Consider the following 20,191-nt stretch of genomic DNA (forward strand, 5'->3'; position numbering starts at 1 on the left):
ATTTTCACGATTAACACTTCTGAGCAAAATTCTTCTCTTGTCCTAATTGCAGCCACATTGTTGTGTTGGGGACCTAACATCATGAAATACTTCATTTGTGGGCTAAACTAGACTTTTACTCTAAAATATCAAGATCGTCTTTCCAGTTAGCCACTCCCCCAACTCGAAACATAGGATCCCCAGAACCTTACACCCTTTCTTTTTCCTGCCAGACCTTCCCTGGGGACAGTAACACCAGCTCACTCCCTGTAGCCTCTACGGGAGTCAGCGAGTCCCCCTCTTCAACACCTCTTCACACCAGCGGAGAGGACAAAACCTGCTAAGTTCAAATTGCCCTTGAAAGCCTTCAGGATCGGTGTGGTCTGGTAGGTCTCTCCCTCTTGCAGTGGCAATACAAAGCTTGCACAGACTCTCGTCAGCTGATCAAATCACAGCTGAGATTTTTTAGAGAAGAGATGACACGAAGTTAGCACTCATGCCAACTCCACCAGAAAAGGAGTTTTGAGTTTATTTCATGACCTGGCAGGCAAACTAGCCATCCTCCATTGCTTAACCTAGCCCCTTAAACACAAATGGCACATAAACATTTGTAGTGATGTCTTGACTAGAACTGGACCTACAAACAGGGATTTAAACATCCCGCTCTACTTTGTCATACTGGACCACGTGTCCTGAAGCTTGCACATGCTAAAAGAGCCAATAATCGGCAGTCAACATGAGGACTACATATCCTTCGTTTTCTTTTTATCAGATCACAGTTTTCACTCTTCACAGAAACTACTATTGTAGTGGCTTGTGTATTTTGTACATAGCGTGGTAGCAAAGTAGACTATAGAGTTTTTTATTCAAAGTTTCATGAATTAAACGGTAATGCTAACTTTATTAAATTCTGTTGTGCTATTTTAACTGAGAAGTTGTTTGCTGTCATTATGGATGACGTTTCTCTCCACAGTCGCCTCAGGCACGCTCAGGACGGGAGATTGGACCGAAAAACAAAAAGTTTTCAGTGCAATCTGTTGGTTTTCTTAGCTAGGAAATTGTTTTTGAATTGGCTCTATATGAACGAATTGGATTATTTTATGAATTATGATTATTATTAATTAATTGAATTCCAATTGGCTTGAATTGGACTTACTATCTAAGTGCCTTGAGATGACATTTGTTGTATTTGGCACTATATAAATAAAAATGAATTGAATTGAATTGAATATTGTAATAACTGCTGATTGCTGGTCAGTGCTCAGATTCATAGCCTTCGGGGTGGTCGGTGGCGTAGTGGGTTAAGCAGACGCCCCATGTACAGAGGCTACAGTTCTCGCTTTAATTAATTCTATGCTTCTTGCATCAGTCCCATATGTTCCTTCACTCAAACAACTATGCACGCTGACAACAAATCCATTCATAAAACACACTTAGAAATTGTGGTCTGATTTACGTACAAAGACCCAAAGCAGTCAACCCTTATATAACCTTACTCCCTTTCATGCAAACCCTTTTCTACTAAAGGTCCTAAGAGATCACCCAAGTATGGTTTACAAAGGGCATTAGGACATTCGGGGACTTATACAAAAATGGAATCCTGGAGTCATTTGAAAACCTTACAGCTAAATACAACCTTGATAAGAGGCACTTCTTCAAATTCCTGCAACTCAAGCATTATATTAGAACGGAACAGGGGGGCAGACTTTTACCAGTTATAAAACAACCCTTGGATGATATATTGGGTAGTAAAAAAGAACTCAAGGGGTTTATATCTTGCATGTATACTGGCATTAACAATCTGTTAGAAAAAGAGGGGCTTAAGGTTAGGGAAAAATGGGAGGCCGACTTGCTTCATAATTTTGAAGATGCTGATTGGACTGAGCTATGTGAACAGGCCCAACGCTTTTCCTTTAATAGTAAACATATATTAACCCAGTATAATCTGATACATAGAGTCTATCACACCCCCGAAAGATTACACAAAATAAAATCAGAAAACCTCTCAATACTGTCCAGGGTGCAAATCTGAAGTTGGCTCTCTTCTTCTTTATACGTTCTGGTCCTGTTCACAACTGTCCAATTACTGGGAAACAATACTTAGAACCATATCCAAGATAACAAAAACAAATATTCCTCTTGAACCAAGGCTAACTCTATTAGGGGACACGTCGATGCTGCCTGTAAGGGACAACAAAATCAGATTCACAAGGATAGCTTTGACAACAGCCAACAAATGCATAGCTCTTAAATGGAACAATGAACAACCACCCCCACCCTCTCTTTAGCCGCATTCGGACAGAGCCGTTCTAAGAACGTTGTTCTTATTAAACACGTGCAGGTTGTGTCTGTGTGGTATGAGGAAACATTTCAGACGTGACAGCATGACAAGGGGCGTAGCTACCAACCACCAAACACCTTCATCAGATGTGTTCCTATAGAACCCAGAAAAGACCCAGCCTCGGAGAAGGAGCTGAAATGGTTCCAGGAACTGAGGGAGATGGCCCCGAGTTTCTGTACGTGCGAATGCGGGAAAAAACGGCCCCGTTCCTGAAAAGGTTATAGGAACTGCCAAAGGTTCCTACAGTGGGAATGCGGCTTTAGGCTTAGTGAACTGACCTCTTGTATCCCTAACGAGACAATAATGTACAATCTAAAACAAAGACCAGATAAATTTGAGGGAATATGGGGTAATCTGATTGAGCATCTGAAAAAAGTAGACATAGTGAAGGGCCACACCAAAACCAGATATAGCTGCTAACTAGAGAAACTATTTTTATTTTATTTGTCTTTTCTTTTACATATTTATCTATGTATTTTCACTATGTACTTCTCTTCGTGTGTTTTATTATATTATTTATTTTTTTGTTTTTGTTTGCCTATTTTATGTTATGATCCTATTGTATTATAATTTGTATTTAAGTACATTTCTGTAGACTTATATACCAGTAATGGGAAATGGGGGGAGGGAGTGGGAGGGGGGCTTGGGTTGAAAATATGTTCACAATGAGTTATTCAAATACTTGTCTTGAATACGGAAAAATCCAATAAACAGAATGTTCAAAAAAAAAATGTTTTTATCAATTCCAGTTCCATTATCGATATCGAATCTCTTATCGGTTCTCATCCGGTTATATATGGTACAAATGCCTTTGGTTGCAGTAACACTTTAATCTCAAGTATACACCAACATTTTATCTATTTTTGCCTCTGTCATTTTACTTTTCCCTGCCTCGATGAAAGGGATAGCTACAGGGAGCCTGCCTCTGAGCCTGCCTCTGAGCCTGCCTCTGAGCCTGCCTCTGAGCCTGCCTCTGAGCCTGCCTCTGAGCCTGCCTCTGAGCCTGCCTCTGAGCCTGCCTCTGAGCCTGCCTCTGAGCCTGCCTCTGAGCCTGCCTCTGAGCCTGCCTCTGAGCCTGCCTCTGAGCCTGCCTCTTGCAGTCCTCGTCAACTAAATGTTAATATCAGATGGAAATTATTCATACAGTATGTTGCTAACATTATCACAATCAACAGGACCTGGGAGTTTTACGTTACAGGGCTCTCAAGTTTTGAATGCAGGAAAGAGTGACATCTCTCCCCCTTTAAAATGTTGCACGAAAGTAAAAGACTTTACATTTGTGCAAAGTAACTGCATGCTGTGTGGTCGAATGTTTCAGCATGTTGGAGGTATTTCCTCCCTTTGATGTGATCAAAGTTCTGCACATGTTGCAACTGGCCCTAGTATTGTCCTTTTTGGTGAAATATAACCAAACTTTGAAGCGCTTCTGTCTCGACGCCATGTTGGAAAGATTCTGAGCCAAAATACGAAGCGTGCACAGGCGGATTAACGATTACACGGAATCTAACTACAGGGAGCCGGTTCCGGAAGAGATCGATTCCCACCCCGACAGATGATGAAAACAGGAAGTGTGGACTGTAAATGGACTGTACTTGTATAGCTCTTTTATAGTCTAGCTGATCACTCAAAGCGCTTTGACACTACATGCCATATTCACCCATTTATTCACACACTCATACAGCATGTCTTAGGCTGTGCTCAAAACCGCATACTTATCCTACTACTCCCACTACTCATATTAACTTTTTGAGTTAGTATGCAAGTTTGAGTAAGCGAGAAGTTCCCGGATGCATACTAGATTCGCCGAAATGTTGAGTATGCATCATGAGGTTACTACTCATACTCAAACTACCCAAGATGCAACGTAACGTGACGTCGCTGATCGTCATTTCCTGTCAAAACGGCAGTTTCAAGCTAGCTACAACGAGGGTAGGTTCACTTCCCGTTTCCAAAACAAAAGCACCAATTGTATCGTAATGGCTTTCCCTATGATAAAAGGCAATGGTATTTAATTTTGTGAAACTAACCGGAAGTGTGTTGCTCACTGCGGCTAGCTTTAGTAGCGCCGAATTTGTCCGAACAAAATTGTAAATAGCAGGTATTTTGTCAGATTTTCAACACGTTGGGGATCTAAACGACTACTTTCTCGCCTGAAAATGTTTCAAATGTTGCTAAAGTTTACAGAGTTTAGAGCTTAAGAGAAATCAGCTTCAGGCCGGCTGATTTTGGGTCGGGCAAGAGCGAAATGCATTGTGGGTAAACGCTCTGCATACTGTCTGATCGATGAGTATGCAGTATGCAGTATGTAGTATGCGGTTTCGAACACAGCCTTAGTCTATATATGTTCAGTGGCTTGCCCAGGGGCACGTAGCAAGGAGAAGCCAGGAGTCAACCACCGACCTTCCAATTGGTAGGCGACAGCTCTTCCTCCTGAGCTACAGCAGCCCCAGTGTGCGACACTTGTCCCTGCTACTCAAATAGTGGTGAACTTAATGTGACTCACTGCAGCACAACTATCAGAGCAAGCTGCTGCCCAGATGTTTCATTTTGTTAAAATGACGTTTCGAAAACCATAACGCTTCAATTTAGCTGAAACCAAAACAGCAACACATACCTTAGCCAAGCAGAAGCAGGCCTGCATGCGGACTTTGTAGAAACACTGTTCTTGCTCTAGTATATCAGTCAAAGCCAATCTAGAGGCAGGAGTTGAAAATTTTTCCAGTGCTGAGATGGCCTCCTCCTACACAAAAGATATAGTCACCATCAGAGTTATTCACACCAATTAAGTTTTTAAGCTATTTAAGTTATTCAGAATTTTGAAAAATGACATTTGTATGAGCTGAGCGATATCACTAAACTAATAATGTAAATGTGTAAGACAGTATTCCAGAGTAACAGAATCCTTTCTTCATAGTTGTTTCCAAGTCTATAAAATTAATGCAAAACACAATGAAGCATTTAGGCAGCTTCAGCAGAGATACAGATTTTTTTTTAAGTTGAGCCATCTCAAAAACTAAAAGAAAAACTTTTTTTCCCTACACTATGAAGGCAAAAGTTTTCAACAAGACAGCTTCACTTTCTAACAGCAGAATTAGATCTGCAGGAACATTATCATACCTGTGCAACCACATCCCTCTCATAGCGTAGCTGATACTGCCACATAAAGTCTGCTTGTTCAAACTCCACTTTCCTCAGAATGGACATGTCCGGATCAATTCGGATCCAGAGGAGAGGAGAGTCAGCACTGCAGAGGAAAGAAGCGATGGAGACATGTTGACACACATCTAAAGTATACAATCTGTGAATCGTTTGGTTATGGGAATTTGATGCCAGACTAATGATATGACAGACTGTAGTCCACTTTTAGAAACTGTAGCTTAAATACGACAGATTTAAGCGGAGAAGCATTCACAAAATAAAATCTTACTCCATTGCTGATAAATCCATGTCAACTTCCTCTCCATTCATCAGAGGAATTTTCTTTTTCTTGTTTCTGGAAAAAAAAAAACTTCAGTTTTTAAAAACTCTTATGACCGTTCTGTTCCACTGAGGACAGAAATAAAGATGGAATAAAGATTTTACATATTAGCACAATATGAACCAGTTATTAAGAAAGTTTACCTATGAAATTAATTCAAAGACGGTGGCTGACAGATAAATACACTTTATGCTGCAACTTCAGTAGTTCCAATATCACAGCACAAAAACTGACAAGTACCTAAAAGAAATAAGCAGTGTGCTTCTCTGTACCTTCTGCTCTTTGAGTGGCAGGGAATGTCATGCTTGAGGCTGTTCTCCTCTATCTGCAGAGTGTGATTGAAGGACCCGTCCAGTTCTTGTACCGTCACCTTGATGGGACCCTGCAGGGAAATGTTCATAAGACAAGAAGAGACCATAGTCCTGGTCTTAGTGTAGGGATCTAATACGTTGGATTTGGGTTCTAAACATGCAGCAACGTCAAGGTAGTGATTAACACCGTCACCTCACAGCAAGAAAGCTCTGAGCTTGAATATTCTTGTCTGCTGGAGTCTTTCTGTGTAAAGTCTGACTGTTTCTCCGGTGCTGTTCTTTTCCAGGAGCTATGGTCTCCTCTCACAGTCCATAGCTATGTATGACAGGTTCATTTGTGACTTTATATTGATCAGTGAGAGGGTGCGACATTATCCATTCCATCATGGACTGGCTCCCTGCCCAAAGTGTTCCCTGCCTCTTACCCAGCGTTAGCTGGGAAAGGCTCCAGCACCTCCAGTTGACTGACTTACGTCACTAATTACATCACTAATATGCAAGCAGGTGTTCCAGAATTCCACATATATGGAGAAACTAACTTTGTCAATTTGTGGCCTATGACAAATTTTTGATTTGAAAGATTTTCCTGCAGAAAGTGAATTTGATTTTCAAAAATAACCACTATTATGTCCAATAGATTCAGATTTATTCAAACCTATTCAGAATTAAGCTACAAGGGGTGGTCCGTGGCGTAGTGGGTACGAGTCCCGCATCGGACGGCCCTTTGCTGCATGTCGTTCCCCCTCTCTCTACCCCCTGCTTCCTGTCTCTCTAAACTGTCCTATCCATTAAAGCCATAAAAGCCCAAAAAAAGAAAAATTCAGCTACAAAAGATTTAGACAATATAACAAAGAGACAGGCAGGTCCATCTGCTCCAGCTGCCCACAACCAGTTTATGAAAGTGGATTGATGAGAATGGTTGTAGCCTTTTTTAACACATGGAATGCGCTTTATTGCTAACTTAAAGGGATAGTTTGCCTCTTTTGACATGAAGGTGTATGACATCCCATACTAGCACTGCGTGCTGCTACCTGCCGACAGCCGCACCTGTGGTACAGTGTTTGCTGCTCGGAAGCAGGGGACTGCTCGGTCTGCACAGTCTACACAGCAGGCATTGATACGAAGGGAGAGAAAATAGTGCCAAGCGATTGTGAGGTCTGACTTTTTCCTGGAGAACGATTTTGTGATACAAATGTATTACTCTTTTGAACGCATATTGTTTTGAGAAGCAAAACGCTTTATTTTTGTGGCCCCAGCCAACTAGCCGGACTACTTTCGTCAACACCAAAACGAGGCTGGAACTCGGCTCACAGTACGCAGCAGGGGGTAAGTCAATGTTCATGCACGATATTGCTAGAATTAGATGTCATACAGCTTCATGTCAAAAGAGGCAAACTATACTTTAATCTATAGGTTAAAGACACTGGCACACATTTTCTGCTATACATTCTGTATTGTTCCATCTTACAGCTCACCACATATTTCTGAGTTCCCGATGACGTGTAGTCCTGGCGGATCTCCAGTTCCAGCACATTTCTCTTCCTGTTGAAGGCAAAGCTGCCAAAAAATTTCACCACACCACTTTGGTCTCTGGACATGAATAGTTAAGTTAAATCTGAGCAGATAAGTCAGAACAGCTGGTTCGACAGAGATCCTTCTGTTACTGTATGCTAACTTATAACAGTTGGTTTCCTCTGAGTTTAACATGGGGGATTTTTTTTTTATGACAAAAATCGGACTTAGTTTTATCTTATTCAGATTTTTCCATTTCTATTGACAGAAGATGAAGCACAAATAAGTTAATGCTCCAGAAAGGCTGAGTGACTTTACTTTCAAACGCCACATTACACACTAGCTACTATGCTGTATTGCTCCCAGTTGTTTTGTGTGTTTCCAATCCACAAGACAATGGAACCAGTTTATCAGGAATCACTATCATCAATCACAATCTGCCATTAAGTAGGGACCCATAAAGATTTAAGGATACACCCATTGTTTGATGAGGGGACCAATGTCTTTGCCCGAGACATTAGAGATGGACTTGAGGAAAGCATGGGTGGACAGAAGCATCTGACTCCACATGTGGCTCTGGTACTTCTGAGATGAGGCTGTGCTGGCCAGGCTGAGGAGCTTGTTGAAAACCTAAAGAAATAAGAAAAACAAAAGTTTTTTTGTGAAAGCGAGCCGTTTGATGTCTGACAACATCAATGACACAAACAAACAGAAGAAACAAGAATCTCCCGCATGTGTCTGACCTGCAACATGAACTCCATGCTGATTCGATTTTCTATCAACCTCATCACCAGGTGGGCCTTACACTGGAACATCCTGTAGTACTCCCAGGACAGGGTGTGGGGGTGCTTGATGGAAAAGTGAAGATGGGGGGTCGGACTGAAGAGAGAAAGACTTGGTCAGATCACACAGCTGTGATCCAGGAAACTGTTATTAATGCACGAGGACCAAAACTCCATTCTGATTCATTACTTGTCTTTCTCTTTGCCTCCACTGAAGGTGGGGTGCAGCAGCACACCTCCCATTTTCAGCTCATACTCCACAATCTTGTCCAGCTCCTGAGAAACAACAGAGTGAAAATACTTCAACCTTGGAAAATCTAAGGAATACCTCAAACCCTTTCAGTCAGGTTTTTTTATACAGCTCCACATCATTTCATTTATGAACTTCAACACTTGAGCTGCAACTATTTAGCTATCAAAACCTAAACATTTCCAGAGGGAAACCCTGTAAGATTTATCACAAGATGAACTTATAAAAATTAATTGGCTACCTCTTTGATCCAGTGCCGGTACTCATTGACTCCAAAGGTCTTCTTTAAGTAGAGGCCATAGATGTAGCCAGAGATCCCCTTCAACACCCACTCATCAGCCCTATAGGAGTAGTAACACATCAGGACACATGAGGGCGTCTAATCTGACAAACCACAAATATTTAAAAAATATTAATAGTTTAAGCGGGGTTGTCAAAAATCTCAGAAATGTTTTACATGTCTAACATATACAGGCATTACTCACAGAATAAATCACAGCATGAGTAGACCCGATGAACATCTGCTCAAATTTTTAAGTGGATTAACTTTCATTTCAAGTGGAAAAAGTATCTCGCTGTTATTCCAGCACTTTCTTTGCTTATATTGAAACTTTACCACTAGAAATGTCTTACTGAACAGACTCCATATTGCTCCCCCAATTCATGACTAAGCCCTCCCCTGTTGGTTACCAGCAGGCCACCCTTGAGTGTGGCGATTCTGAACGAGTGAATTTAAAGTGTTCAGAGACTGATGAGATGAGCCTTTACGGACTGGTAAACTTCAGGATCCATATCCTGATGTTATGGAACATACCCGTCTGAAGACGTGTGCAGGTACATGCATTTTTAAAGCTGCCGTCGACAACTTTTTTTTTAGTCATATTAGCTTGAACTGTCATGGGATTCTGGAAGTAGAATATTAAATAGGCTGTTTAGGAAAAATCCCGAATTCTGTAGCTCCCTCTGAAGCCTGTAATCATGCTTGCAAAAATCGAGCGCTCCCGGCTGTTTTTAACCAATCAAGTTAGGTTTATTATTTATCTATTATCTGAGCAGAACAGTCACCAACCACATCTTCCATGCTGAGCGTGAGTCCGCCCCAGCTTGTGTGCGCACACTGGTGTGAACTCACGTGCACAACCTCGTCCACAGAGGGGGAGGGGTTTGGGGGGCGATTTGGAGCTTGTTAGAAGTTGGGGGAGGGACCTGAAAGTTGTATCAGTTCGAATTTTCCGACTTTAGACTCGGAATTTTTGAAAACCTGCCGACGGCAGCTTTAAGTATAAACATTTTGAAACTCAGAGTCAGATGACGACAACCCTTTCAGTATCAGTCCCTACAGTTCACAGACTCCGGACTCTCTGACAGAGAACCTTTTAAAATCATCTAAGACCACATTTGAGTTGCTTCATCTTTCATGAGATTGACTTTTTACCCTGGGGTATTTCTTGGATGGAACTTGGAATGATGCACACACTGTTTCCATAAATCTGTCAGCCTGAATTTACTGCCTGCATAAAAAAAAATAAAAAATAGGTGGTTACACCACCTCCCTCTGTGCTGAATCCAGCCTGCCGTATGTAGTGCAGTGCGAGTTGATACGGAGGCAAGGGCGGGGGCCGGGCGTGCCGATCCCCAGTGCTGCAAACTGCCTCTGAGGACGTGGAATGTCACTTTGCTGGCAGGGAAAGAGCCTGGCTTGGTGTGTGAGGTGAAGCAGTACCAACTAGATATAGTTGGGCTCACTTCCACACACAGCGTTGGCTCTGGTACCGAACTCCTGTAGAGGGGCTGGACTCTCTCATACTCTGGAGTTGCCCACAGAAAGGCATCAGGTCAGTCACCTCCGTGTTCTGACTGTTGTTTGTGCATATGCACCAAACCGCAGTTCAGATTACCTGGCGGGGCAGACTCGCCCAAACAAGTAGTTAGGCTGAACTGGGAACGGCTGGTGGAGGCCCCTGTACGCGAGTTCTTCATCTCGCAACTTCGGGAGAATTTTTCTCACATACCGGGGGAGTTGGGGGACATGGAATCTGAATGGTTCATGTTCAGGACCTCCATTGTGATGCTGTTTCCAAGAGGGGTGGATGAGATTCCCCCGGAGATGCTAGGCTCTGGACATAGTGGGGTTGTCTTTCCTTTAATGTCACACAGAGGTCTGGGTCAACACCTGTGTAGTGGCAGAGCGGAAAGATAGTTCCAATTTTTAAGAAAGGGGGCCGGAGAGTGTGTTCCAACTACAGGGGATCACACAGGAAATAAACTGCGTATTTATGGTTGAGCATAAATGAGCCATTAGTCTAAAGCTCATAATCAGCTTAACCATTTGACAATTTTTTTTTGTTTTTCTTGTGTCATCTTTCATATGTGTGACAGACTAATAATCTCAACCTGTTTTCAATTATAGGACCCAGTTCACCCCCTCTCTGATGAATTCCTGGCAGCAGTGTGACACTTTGTTAAAAATCAGAGATTTGACTTTCGTGTGTTTTTTGTTACACAAGACCAGCCTGCTCACCGTACAACAACATATGCAAACCAGAGCCTTGCATGCGATGTTTGTTTCGAGGTCAGTTAGGGTGAGAGGCAGAGATAGAAGATCAACGCAGGGTGAAAGAGTAAGTAAAGAAAGGCATTCGTCCACAGAACGAGGTGCACCTAATTATTTCTAACATAAACAAGACCCTCTAAATGACTCAGGCTCTCATGGACAGCAACCACACTGGAAGAGTTGCTCAGTGGTAATCAGTGATGGGCTGTAATTCGATTACTTTTTTTTTTCAAGTAACGAGTAAAGTAAGGAATTACGATTGCAAAAACAGAAATTAGATTACTGTTACTTTCCTGCAAGCAGGCTGCGTTACTGTGTTTCTGAAACTTGATTTTGTTTGCGAGTGTCTCAAGACGATCATGTATGAGCGGTGTGACGTCAGCGCGCGTGCAGATCAACGAGAGATAGCATGGAGCGCGGGAGAGAGCGGGACCGTGCAGCGTTTAATGCTTGGAAGTACCGACATTACTCTGAGTTTGACTCTGTAAAAAGTGTAAAAAACATTAGCGTCTGCTGTACACTGAGTGGGAAGAAAATTTGTATCTATCGTGAAATATTCCACCTGAAATCTGAGCGAGCACCTAGCAAGCCGGCACAGGAATGTGAAACTCATTGAGAAACCCCCGGACCCCCCACTGACATGACCGCTGCGGCCAACACATCCAATTCTACTTTTGAAAATAAGTAATCAGTAAAGTAATTGGATTACTTTCTTGGAGAAGTCATCAGTTACTAACAGAGGTGGGTAGTAACGAGTTACATTTACTCCGTTACATTTACTTGAGTAAGTTTTTGAAAAAAGTATACTTCTAGGAGTACTTTTAAATCTCTATACTTTTTACTTTAACTCGAGTAGATTTGTGCAGAAGAAACGGTCCTCTTACTCCGCTACATTATGCTACAATGAGCTCAATGAGTGAAATTGCAGCTACATTATGTGTCTTCTGTGTCAACCAAAACAAACGGACATTTCAGCAAAAACTCAACATCTAACTTGAGGAAACACGTAGCGGTAAGTTTACTAAATTGTTTTTTTTCCCCCATGGATAGGTGAATGTTTGTTTTTTAGGTTACATATGTTTTAAACATTTCCTAAGTCTCTTATTTTTTATTGAAGTACTTGAATTTACCTGGATTATTTTTAATTTAAGCTATTTTGTAATTAATGAATTAATTTGAACTTATTTTATCAATTGGATGAACTCTAATTTGCTTAAAGATGATTATTTAGTATTTTTGTCTGTCTGATTGAATGCTTGAATAATCGATTGAATAATCGTGTTACATAATCGTAATTTCAATATTGACCAAAATAATCGTGATTATGATTTTTTTTTTTTTCCATAATCGAGCAGCCCTACTTAGTTCTGTTGTAAATCTCTCATCACCAGCCTTATATAAAGACCTCTTACAGCTAAATGTTACCACACTTTGCAAAAAGACTGCTGGGCATTGTTGAAAGTTGTTTGCCGGTTACGCGAGTACTCTTTCAAACAATACTGACGGTTATTTTCCATAACATAACCAAATGGAACCTGAAGTTCATCACAGTCTGTAAAGGCTGAACTTAAAAACCACTCCATCGCATCAAAGTCTCTGAACACTTTAAACTCACTCGTTCAGAAACACCACACTCAAGCGTGGCATGCTGGTAACCAACAGGGAAGGGGTTAGTCATGGCAATACAGAGTCTGTGCTAGACATTTCTGGTGGTAAAGTTTCAATTAACTATAAGCAAAGAAAAAAAGTGTATAATCTAATAAATCTGCCGAATCAAAAGGGCAAGTGTAATGTGAGATTCTGTTTTTTGCGACACGCCAGAAGTAAAGCCTCACCATGACATTCTGGAGATGAAACAGCCAAAGAACTGTTGAGCCAAAGCCTGAGCCAGACAGCGTCGAGTGTGCGGGGTCTGGTCTATAATCATTGGGCTGTGGAGCAGGTTGGTACTGAAATACAGGGAAATACAGATACATTTCTTATCTGAATACCATCTTTACCTCAGAGGAAAAGAGCAGAGAACACACCGACTTCCTGCCTACCTGAAGATGCTCATGGAAGCGTAGGAGGAGACTTGAACGTAGGCCTCGTCCACAAACACAGTCTTGAAGCAGGCGTAAGGATAGCGGCATGTCAGGATCTCCTCGTAGAACTCAAAAATCTCATGCAGGAAGGACATGGAGTGTTTGAGCAGAGGGAGCAGCTGCGGCAGGCAGAAGTGGGTCACCTGATAAGGACAGCGGTTTTGTTTAGGAGTTGGTCTCTCTTAAAGATTAGTTCCATGAAAACATGTCAAGTTATTTTTCTATTTTACTTAAAAAAACGTTAATGTTTTCAACAATGACTGAGAGACAGAAAGACCTGAGCTTATAGTTGCATCCTGATATTTAAGGACATCTAGTGGCCAGAAGAAGAACACACAGAAAGGTGGAGGAAACAACAGAACCACTGTGTTACAACATATATATATATAGATCCACCAAAATGCGGAGCTGAGAACATAAAAAAGTATGACAGTCAATATCACCAAAGAACAGAGCACATGCACACACACTCCATTCTCTCAGTTAAATGGATGACAGAACCAAATGATAAGATTTAAATCTCATAAACTGACTTAATTCATTGGCTGTTCAAATTAATCTTTAATTTGTGGCAATCTAAAAAATAAAAAAAAATAAAAAACTATCAAGGGTCAAAAAAAAGGTTTAAACTCAATAAAGATTTAAACAGAAAAAGGAAAAAATACATCTGATGTTAAGTGTGTAAGAGGTGTTCACACTGTTCCATCCATCCATGTTCCACATCCTATTCAGGGGCACCAAGGGGCTGGAGCCTATCCCAACTGTCACTGTCAGAGGCCGTTCACATTTTCGTCACTCAGAAAGCTTTTAGAAGTAAAGTTTGTGTGGACGAGACTGTATGCGTGGTTTCTACACCTGGAAACTGGAACCTTTGGATCTAAAGCCTCTTTCAGGCCTGCTCTGCTTTCCATCAATCTGGTGGTAACTGAACATCTCGATGTCTCAATGATCCCACTGGTGCTGTTCCAAATTACTTTGATGGCAATATGACTAAGTGACACCAAGTAACATCCACCTGTCACTTCAATACATGGCAGTTTGAACTGCTGCTTTCACATTAACATGCAGACAGACACATTGCACATGTGGGTGGATCTCACATACGATTGGCTGTTTAGAGGAGTTCAACAGATCACGTTGTTCAATAAATAAATAACACTCATGTTCAAACTTTCCTCCTCCATGGTTTTATCCAAAATTATAATTATTAACTGCAAGTCATTCATATGGCACCAAGTCAAAGGAAATGTTATTTCAAGAAACATTGAAGAGAAAAAATATAATCCAATTCATTACCATTGTATCCATACAATGACAATTCATTAGGTTGTCGAGCTAGGGAATCCAAAGAAACTTCACTTCATTAAATGCCGTGAGGCTGATAACAATGAACAGGAGGACTTTTTTATCCTCCAGCTGAACCAGAACAAGGAAGTTTTAACTTCTGTCTCAACCAGCAGCAACAATAAGCCATTTTTCTCAGGCGCTGGGCCAAACGAACAAAAGAAAACTGTTTAAAAAAAAAACTTCTGCCCTTTCTGATTTTGTATCGATATCTTCAGCAACCAAAATATACCACTGTTGAGTTTAACACAATACTAGTGATGCTCCGATCAGCATTTTTTGGACCGATCACCGATCACCAAAATCATGATCTGCCCGATTGCCGATCACGGAAGGAATCGGACATTTCCATGCCTTTCATCTAGCAGAGAGTGCACCATTTATAGAAATTAAACCGCCAGAGGTAGCTGGGGACATGTAGAACATGAATCTGGTGGAGTTTGCAGAAAACAATTGTTTTTTTAAATTTTCTATTAATATTTTAATCTGCCCATATACTTCATCCATTGGGTATGATTTCAACATCAGATTATTAAAAGATGATGCAGTGAAATGACTTGAAAATCACCACAGAGGTAGCTGGGGACATGTAGAACAAGAATCTGGTGGAGTCGGCAGAGAACATTTTGATTTGGTTCTAAATGAAGTTTTCAAATCTGACTATGCAGAAATGAGTTTGATTCTGAATATGCTTCAATAATTTTGTTCTATCATTTTGTTTTAATCATTAAAAAGAATGTAGTTAAAAAAAACAACCAAGTAATGACAGGTGTATGTATTCCAACAAATGAAAAATCAACTTCGATATAGATTTCTGAGTTTTTCGGGGTGCACTTGAATGCACCATAAATCCGCTCACACGCTTTACCGTACGACGCGATGTAAACGGGCACTCGATTTTCAAATGTAGCTAGCGCGACCGTGCCTCTCCGAAGCGCAGATGGCGTGACCGCAGTAAGTTTCACATCTTTCTGACACACTGAAGAAATTCCAGACAGGAGAGGTCATGTTGTCGAGATGCACTGAAGAGGTTTTGCCTGTTCGGTTCTGTACACACGTCAGGTACCACATTAGAAAGTGGTCGCTAGTAATTTACGTCACGTGATCGGTTTTTTGATCGGCATATTTTTCTGATCGCCGATCAGGCTATTTTTGGGCATTATCGCTAGCGTCAGCTAGCGCGAGCGGTGTTGATGACGTCAAGATTTCATGCCGGCGCAAGTCGATGCGCCAGTAGTTGCAATTTTCTCCGTCACACAGGTGTCGTGAAGGTTACCGCTACTCTACAACGAAGAAAGTCGAGAAGAAAACAATGCCCCTGTCAAGAGCAGGAACACTGTCATCAATGATAGTGCTGCAGTATCTGGAAGATTTACGTGGTCCCTGTGCTGTTTCCCTGCAGTTTCGGACAGGTGCAGTACAAACGCACTTCCTGGCTGAGCCTGGTCTCATATTGGTCCATCCGGTTTGTCATTCTCGGCGCAGCCAAGTTAAAAAAATAAAAAATAAAAATCGACTGGTGCACGATAACGCGCTGCACCGTCTTTTCAAGGCAAGCGCCAGGCCTGAAACGTCATTTTGACGTCACGGGTCGGCTGCGCCGTGAGCGACACGTCAACTGCAAATCCAGCTTTAGGGTGGTGGTGAAGCTTCTCATATGACAACCGTCAGTGATGGTAGAGATGGCGTATCATCTCAGCAAGTCTAAGGAAAAAAGTTTTGTTCAATAACATCATTTTCACCAACCTCGTGCATGTAGGGGTCTACGAGGATTTCAAAGGGCCCCACAGCCAGGGAAATATTAGGAGCCGCTGTAGGGATGGGGAGGACATAGTGAAATGTCTTCTTCCTCATGTCATGAGTGTAGATGGTCTCCACCAGGTCCCCACAAGACACCGCCACCATGGACGCATCCACAGTGAACTCCAGCTTCCAGGTACACAGCTCTGAGTAGGAGTCCACACAGGGGAACCAGAATCTGGGAGAGGAGAGCATTTAATGAGGAAAATATAGAAATAATGCAATGAGCATCTACTACTGTAAAGCAGGATCGGCAACTGTTTGTGCACCTTGTAGAGTTCTGGTATCCAAAGGAGAAAACATGGGCTCCTCTCTCTGCCATGCTGCCCTCCACATCAGGAACAACAAAGTGAAGACCTCCTTTGGGTTGGTCCAGCGAGAATTCTATATATACCTTCAACACTTTCATGTCTGGAGAAAAATAAAACAGAGGACAACATACCAGCTAAGATCTCAAATTTCCACTTCTTTGTACTTCCTTACAAGAAACTTAATAGAATAGAAAAACACTTTATTCATCCCCCAGTGGGGGAATTCAAAATTAGTGAAGTAGTTCAAAATTTAAAAAATGAATAAATACAGTTTTTACAATGATTGTATATAAAAAGTAGTATGTGGATCATATCAATTCAAGCTATTAAGCAAATAATTCTACTTTCTAAACTAGCTGTTCTTAAAACAATCTGATTAAGATGATGCAGTTTTAAAGGACAGTAGATGGTTTTTTTTGTCTTAGATTATCATTTTAACATTGAAACCTAGTTTTAAATGGTAAATTCTACAAAAGAACTGCATGCTTTGCTGAAGGAATTTACGCCACCAGCTCACCATCTCCTTGTTTCCAGAGCTCAGAGGGAACTTTGATGACCAGTTCCCCATTTCCAGCATCAGGGTCCACAGCACTCACTGCTGCTGTGTAGGCACTGGAGAAATAGTTCAGGTTCCTCCTGTGCAGACAAAAAAAAAAAAAACACCAAACATTTGTTACCCAAAAGTTTCATGTTCATCAAGTAGATGTTGATACGAACAATAATGTAAATATAAATATAAGACACATAAGACAGGAGCAGAAGTTTTACTGTGATACGTTAATGAAAAATATCATCATTTTAATGTAACGTGCAAAAACTTGAAAGTCTTCTGAAACCAACTTCATTCCCTGCAAGTGTTAGTTCGGGTGTGAGAAGCTTGATTTCGTACAATTTCAGTCTGATAAATGTGTTTAAGCATTCTAAAAGTCTGGTTTCTGTTGGACTGACACAGTAGTTTGTTTTTCCAGAGTCGTGTAAAAGAGGTTTGTACTATAAATGAAGAAGCTTCAAAAGTTGACCTAATTAAGAAGACTGTGCCACAACGCAATTTACAATAGTTACTGAATAGAGCTGTTTGCTCCTTAATACCTTTCAACATCGAAAGAGATAGTTTCAAAAGAATCAAAGCCCTTTTTCCATAGGTCAAAGAACCCACTAACACTAGCTCGCATATGCTTGGCGCCGCATGAAAGGGAACACAAAACCCAGGTGAATGTGCTGATATTTTTTTTGTATGCTTTTGTATGCCTTTAATGTTAGGACAGTTGTAGAGAGACAGGAAGCAGAGAAGAGAGAGAGGGGGGAGACACGCAGCTAAGGGCCGCCCGGTGCGGGACCCAAACCGGGGCCAGCCGCAGCAAGGACTGTAGCCTCTGTATACGGGGCGGCCGCCCCACCCACTACGCCACCGACCGCCCCGAATGTGCTAATTTTTTACTGAAAATACTTCAGTCAGGTCAACAAGAATTGGCAAAACTCAATTTTTCTTTATAAAAACACACATTTACTGACTGTAATATCTCAAATGGAGGCTTTAAAACTGATGAGACTGACAAGTTTTTAGGTTGTTGTCAAGACAGCTGGCAGCTCACTCTCAGTCCCACTGACGTGTGCGGTTCAGGCAAAAATAATAAGCTCGTCTAATCAACTTAGAGAGTTTGATCACTGAAGAAACTGGGGTAGGATGCACTGTAATGTCATCCTTTCTCAGGCTTGTCCCGGCGGGGGTTAGTGGTTTAGTGGATCAGTAAGTTGTGGTCTTTAGACACTGAGAACAGGCTAACACTGGCAGTGGGGATTCTTTTTTTTAAATTTTTTATAAATGGCTGGCTTTAGTGTGTGTAACAACATTTTAAAAAACTGTTGACACACACTTCTTCTGATGTAAAAACAGTATGAAAGATATAAGATATTTCTCAAGGTAACAAAGTGCACCTTTTCTCAACTCTAATTTCACAGTTTTAATGCCTTCAGTGATGTACTAATCCACACAATACTATAAAACACAGACCTTTGAATCAATCAGTGTATCCAAACACTGGAGCTCCATTTCAAAGTGACACGTGTATGCAAATACTAAACATTTGCTTCATTGGACGAGTGGAGTCCAGTTCGTCCACTAACAATTCAACAATTAAAGAAAAATACAAGCTATGATTTAGTAAATTCACCTTCTGTAGGATGTGCATCCAAAACAAACAAAAAAAAAAAACACATGCAGATATACTCACTGCTTGGACTCGCTGTGGCACACCTCCAACGTGGGGTCGTTGTAAATGAAAGGGGCTTCGAGTTCATTGACTCTGACCCTGTAGATGCGGCACTGTTTACTGTTCAGTTTGATCCTGTTCAGGTTGACCACCGTGGGGAAAATGGTCAGCTCAACATAGCCCTGATGTATGTATGAGAGAGAAGGAAGTTAGTAGAAATTAAAATACAAGCCAAAAGTAACAAGTAGAAAAACAAACTCTTTCCATGTTCTTGTGATGCATGGCTAATATACGCTGTCACACAGTGATATGCTTAAGACTGATCTAATGCATGAGACTCTCATTGGAGCTCCTTTTATCCATCACTAAAGCCTGTAGGCTGTTCCAATATACTGCCTGTATATTCAAGTCAACAAGTCCATGTGTAACCATTGCCAAAACCACCTGCAACTTAGCGGTTCTTCCTAGATGAATTACAAAAAAAAAGCAAATCCAACTATTTGGTAATAGGCACATCTGCCTAAAACGTGTCATCATTTTATATTACTTATTTTGTTTATCAGTTCTTAATGAAAGGAGTAAGATATGTGCACAGGTGGACAAGAGGGAAAAAAAGGAAACAACTATAAGAGGTGAAGTAAATGATGAGGATGAAACTGTGAGATTAGCTGTTGTCCAAGCAGAGCTGAACAACGTTTGGCTGTAACAGGAGTACTTACAATGACGGACTTCCTTTGGAAGTTAATGTTGTTGATGCACACCGCCTGGTGGGTCGTAAAGAAAACAACAGAAAATAATTATTAGTGCATGATGCAAATAAAGTGACGGAGCCAAACTTAGTGAGCAGAAATATCTTTTAAACAGTTTTTTCTGTGAGTGAAGTAACGGCGCTGAACGAACATCCCTGTTAGAAATCTAACGTTTCAAAAAAAAAAAAAAAAAAAAAATATAGAAATCTAACGTTATCTTTCCTTAAGTGAACAATAACAGAATTATACAAAAATACTTATAATTTAAAGGGGCGCGGGCTCTCAAATCCTTTATCCTTCTTCCTGTTCATCCTTGCTCCTTGTTGAATCTTCACCCGAGTGTCAACAAACCATGGATCCGCTTCGTGATATTTCCGTCTTCATAGCCGTACTGGGCTCCTTTGCAAGCTCAGGGCAGCGAGTGAACGGTACTCCCTAATGCACAGTGAAACAGTTTATTCAAACAGTATAATAAAAGCTGGAGTG

General features: G+C 41.2%; 1 protein-coding gene across 2 annotated transcripts in view; it reads right to left on the minus strand.

Annotated features, from left to right (window-relative positions):
* Nucleotides 1–20,191, minus strand: part of taf2 (TAF2 RNA polymerase II, TATA box binding protein (TBP)-associated factor) — a 41,913-nt gene that overhangs the window by 21,332 nt on the left and 390 nt on the right. For both annotated transcript variants that reach the window (XM_075464724.1, XM_075464727.1), the window contains exons 2-18: nt 19,967–20,140; nt 19,676–19,730; nt 18,978–19,138; nt 17,264–17,382; nt 16,705–16,846; nt 16,382–16,613; nt 13,250–13,434; nt 13,043–13,156; nt 8,895–8,994; nt 8,594–8,679; nt 8,365–8,500; nt 8,097–8,251; nt 7,585–7,699; nt 6,071–6,180; nt 5,748–5,813; nt 5,438–5,564; nt 4,935–5,060 (exon numbers count right to left, since the gene is read on the minus strand). In XM_075464724.1, coding sequence (XP_075320839.1) covers nt 4,935–5,060; nt 5,438–5,564; nt 5,748–5,813; nt 6,071–6,180; nt 7,585–7,699; nt 8,097–8,251; nt 8,365–8,500; nt 8,594–8,679; nt 8,895–8,994; nt 13,043–13,156; nt 13,250–13,434; nt 16,382–16,613; nt 16,705–16,846; nt 17,264–17,382; nt 18,978–19,138; nt 19,676–19,730; nt 19,967–20,016 — 2,079 coding nt within the window. In that variant the 5' untranslated portion in view covers nt 20,017–20,140. The remainder of the gene's footprint in view (nt 1–4,934; nt 5,061–5,437; nt 5,565–5,747; nt 5,814–6,070; nt 6,181–7,584; nt 7,700–8,096; nt 8,252–8,364; nt 8,501–8,593; nt 8,680–8,894; nt 8,995–13,042; nt 13,157–13,249; nt 13,435–16,381; nt 16,614–16,704; nt 16,847–17,263; nt 17,383–18,977; nt 19,139–19,675; nt 19,731–19,966; nt 20,141–20,191) is intronic.

The sequence above is a fragment of the Odontesthes bonariensis genome, chromosome 5 (assembly GCF_027942865.1).
Source record: "Odontesthes bonariensis isolate fOdoBon6 chromosome 5, fOdoBon6.hap1, whole genome shotgun sequence".
Lineage (NCBI taxonomy): Eukaryota > Metazoa > Chordata > Actinopteri > Atheriniformes > Atherinopsidae > Odontesthes > Odontesthes bonariensis.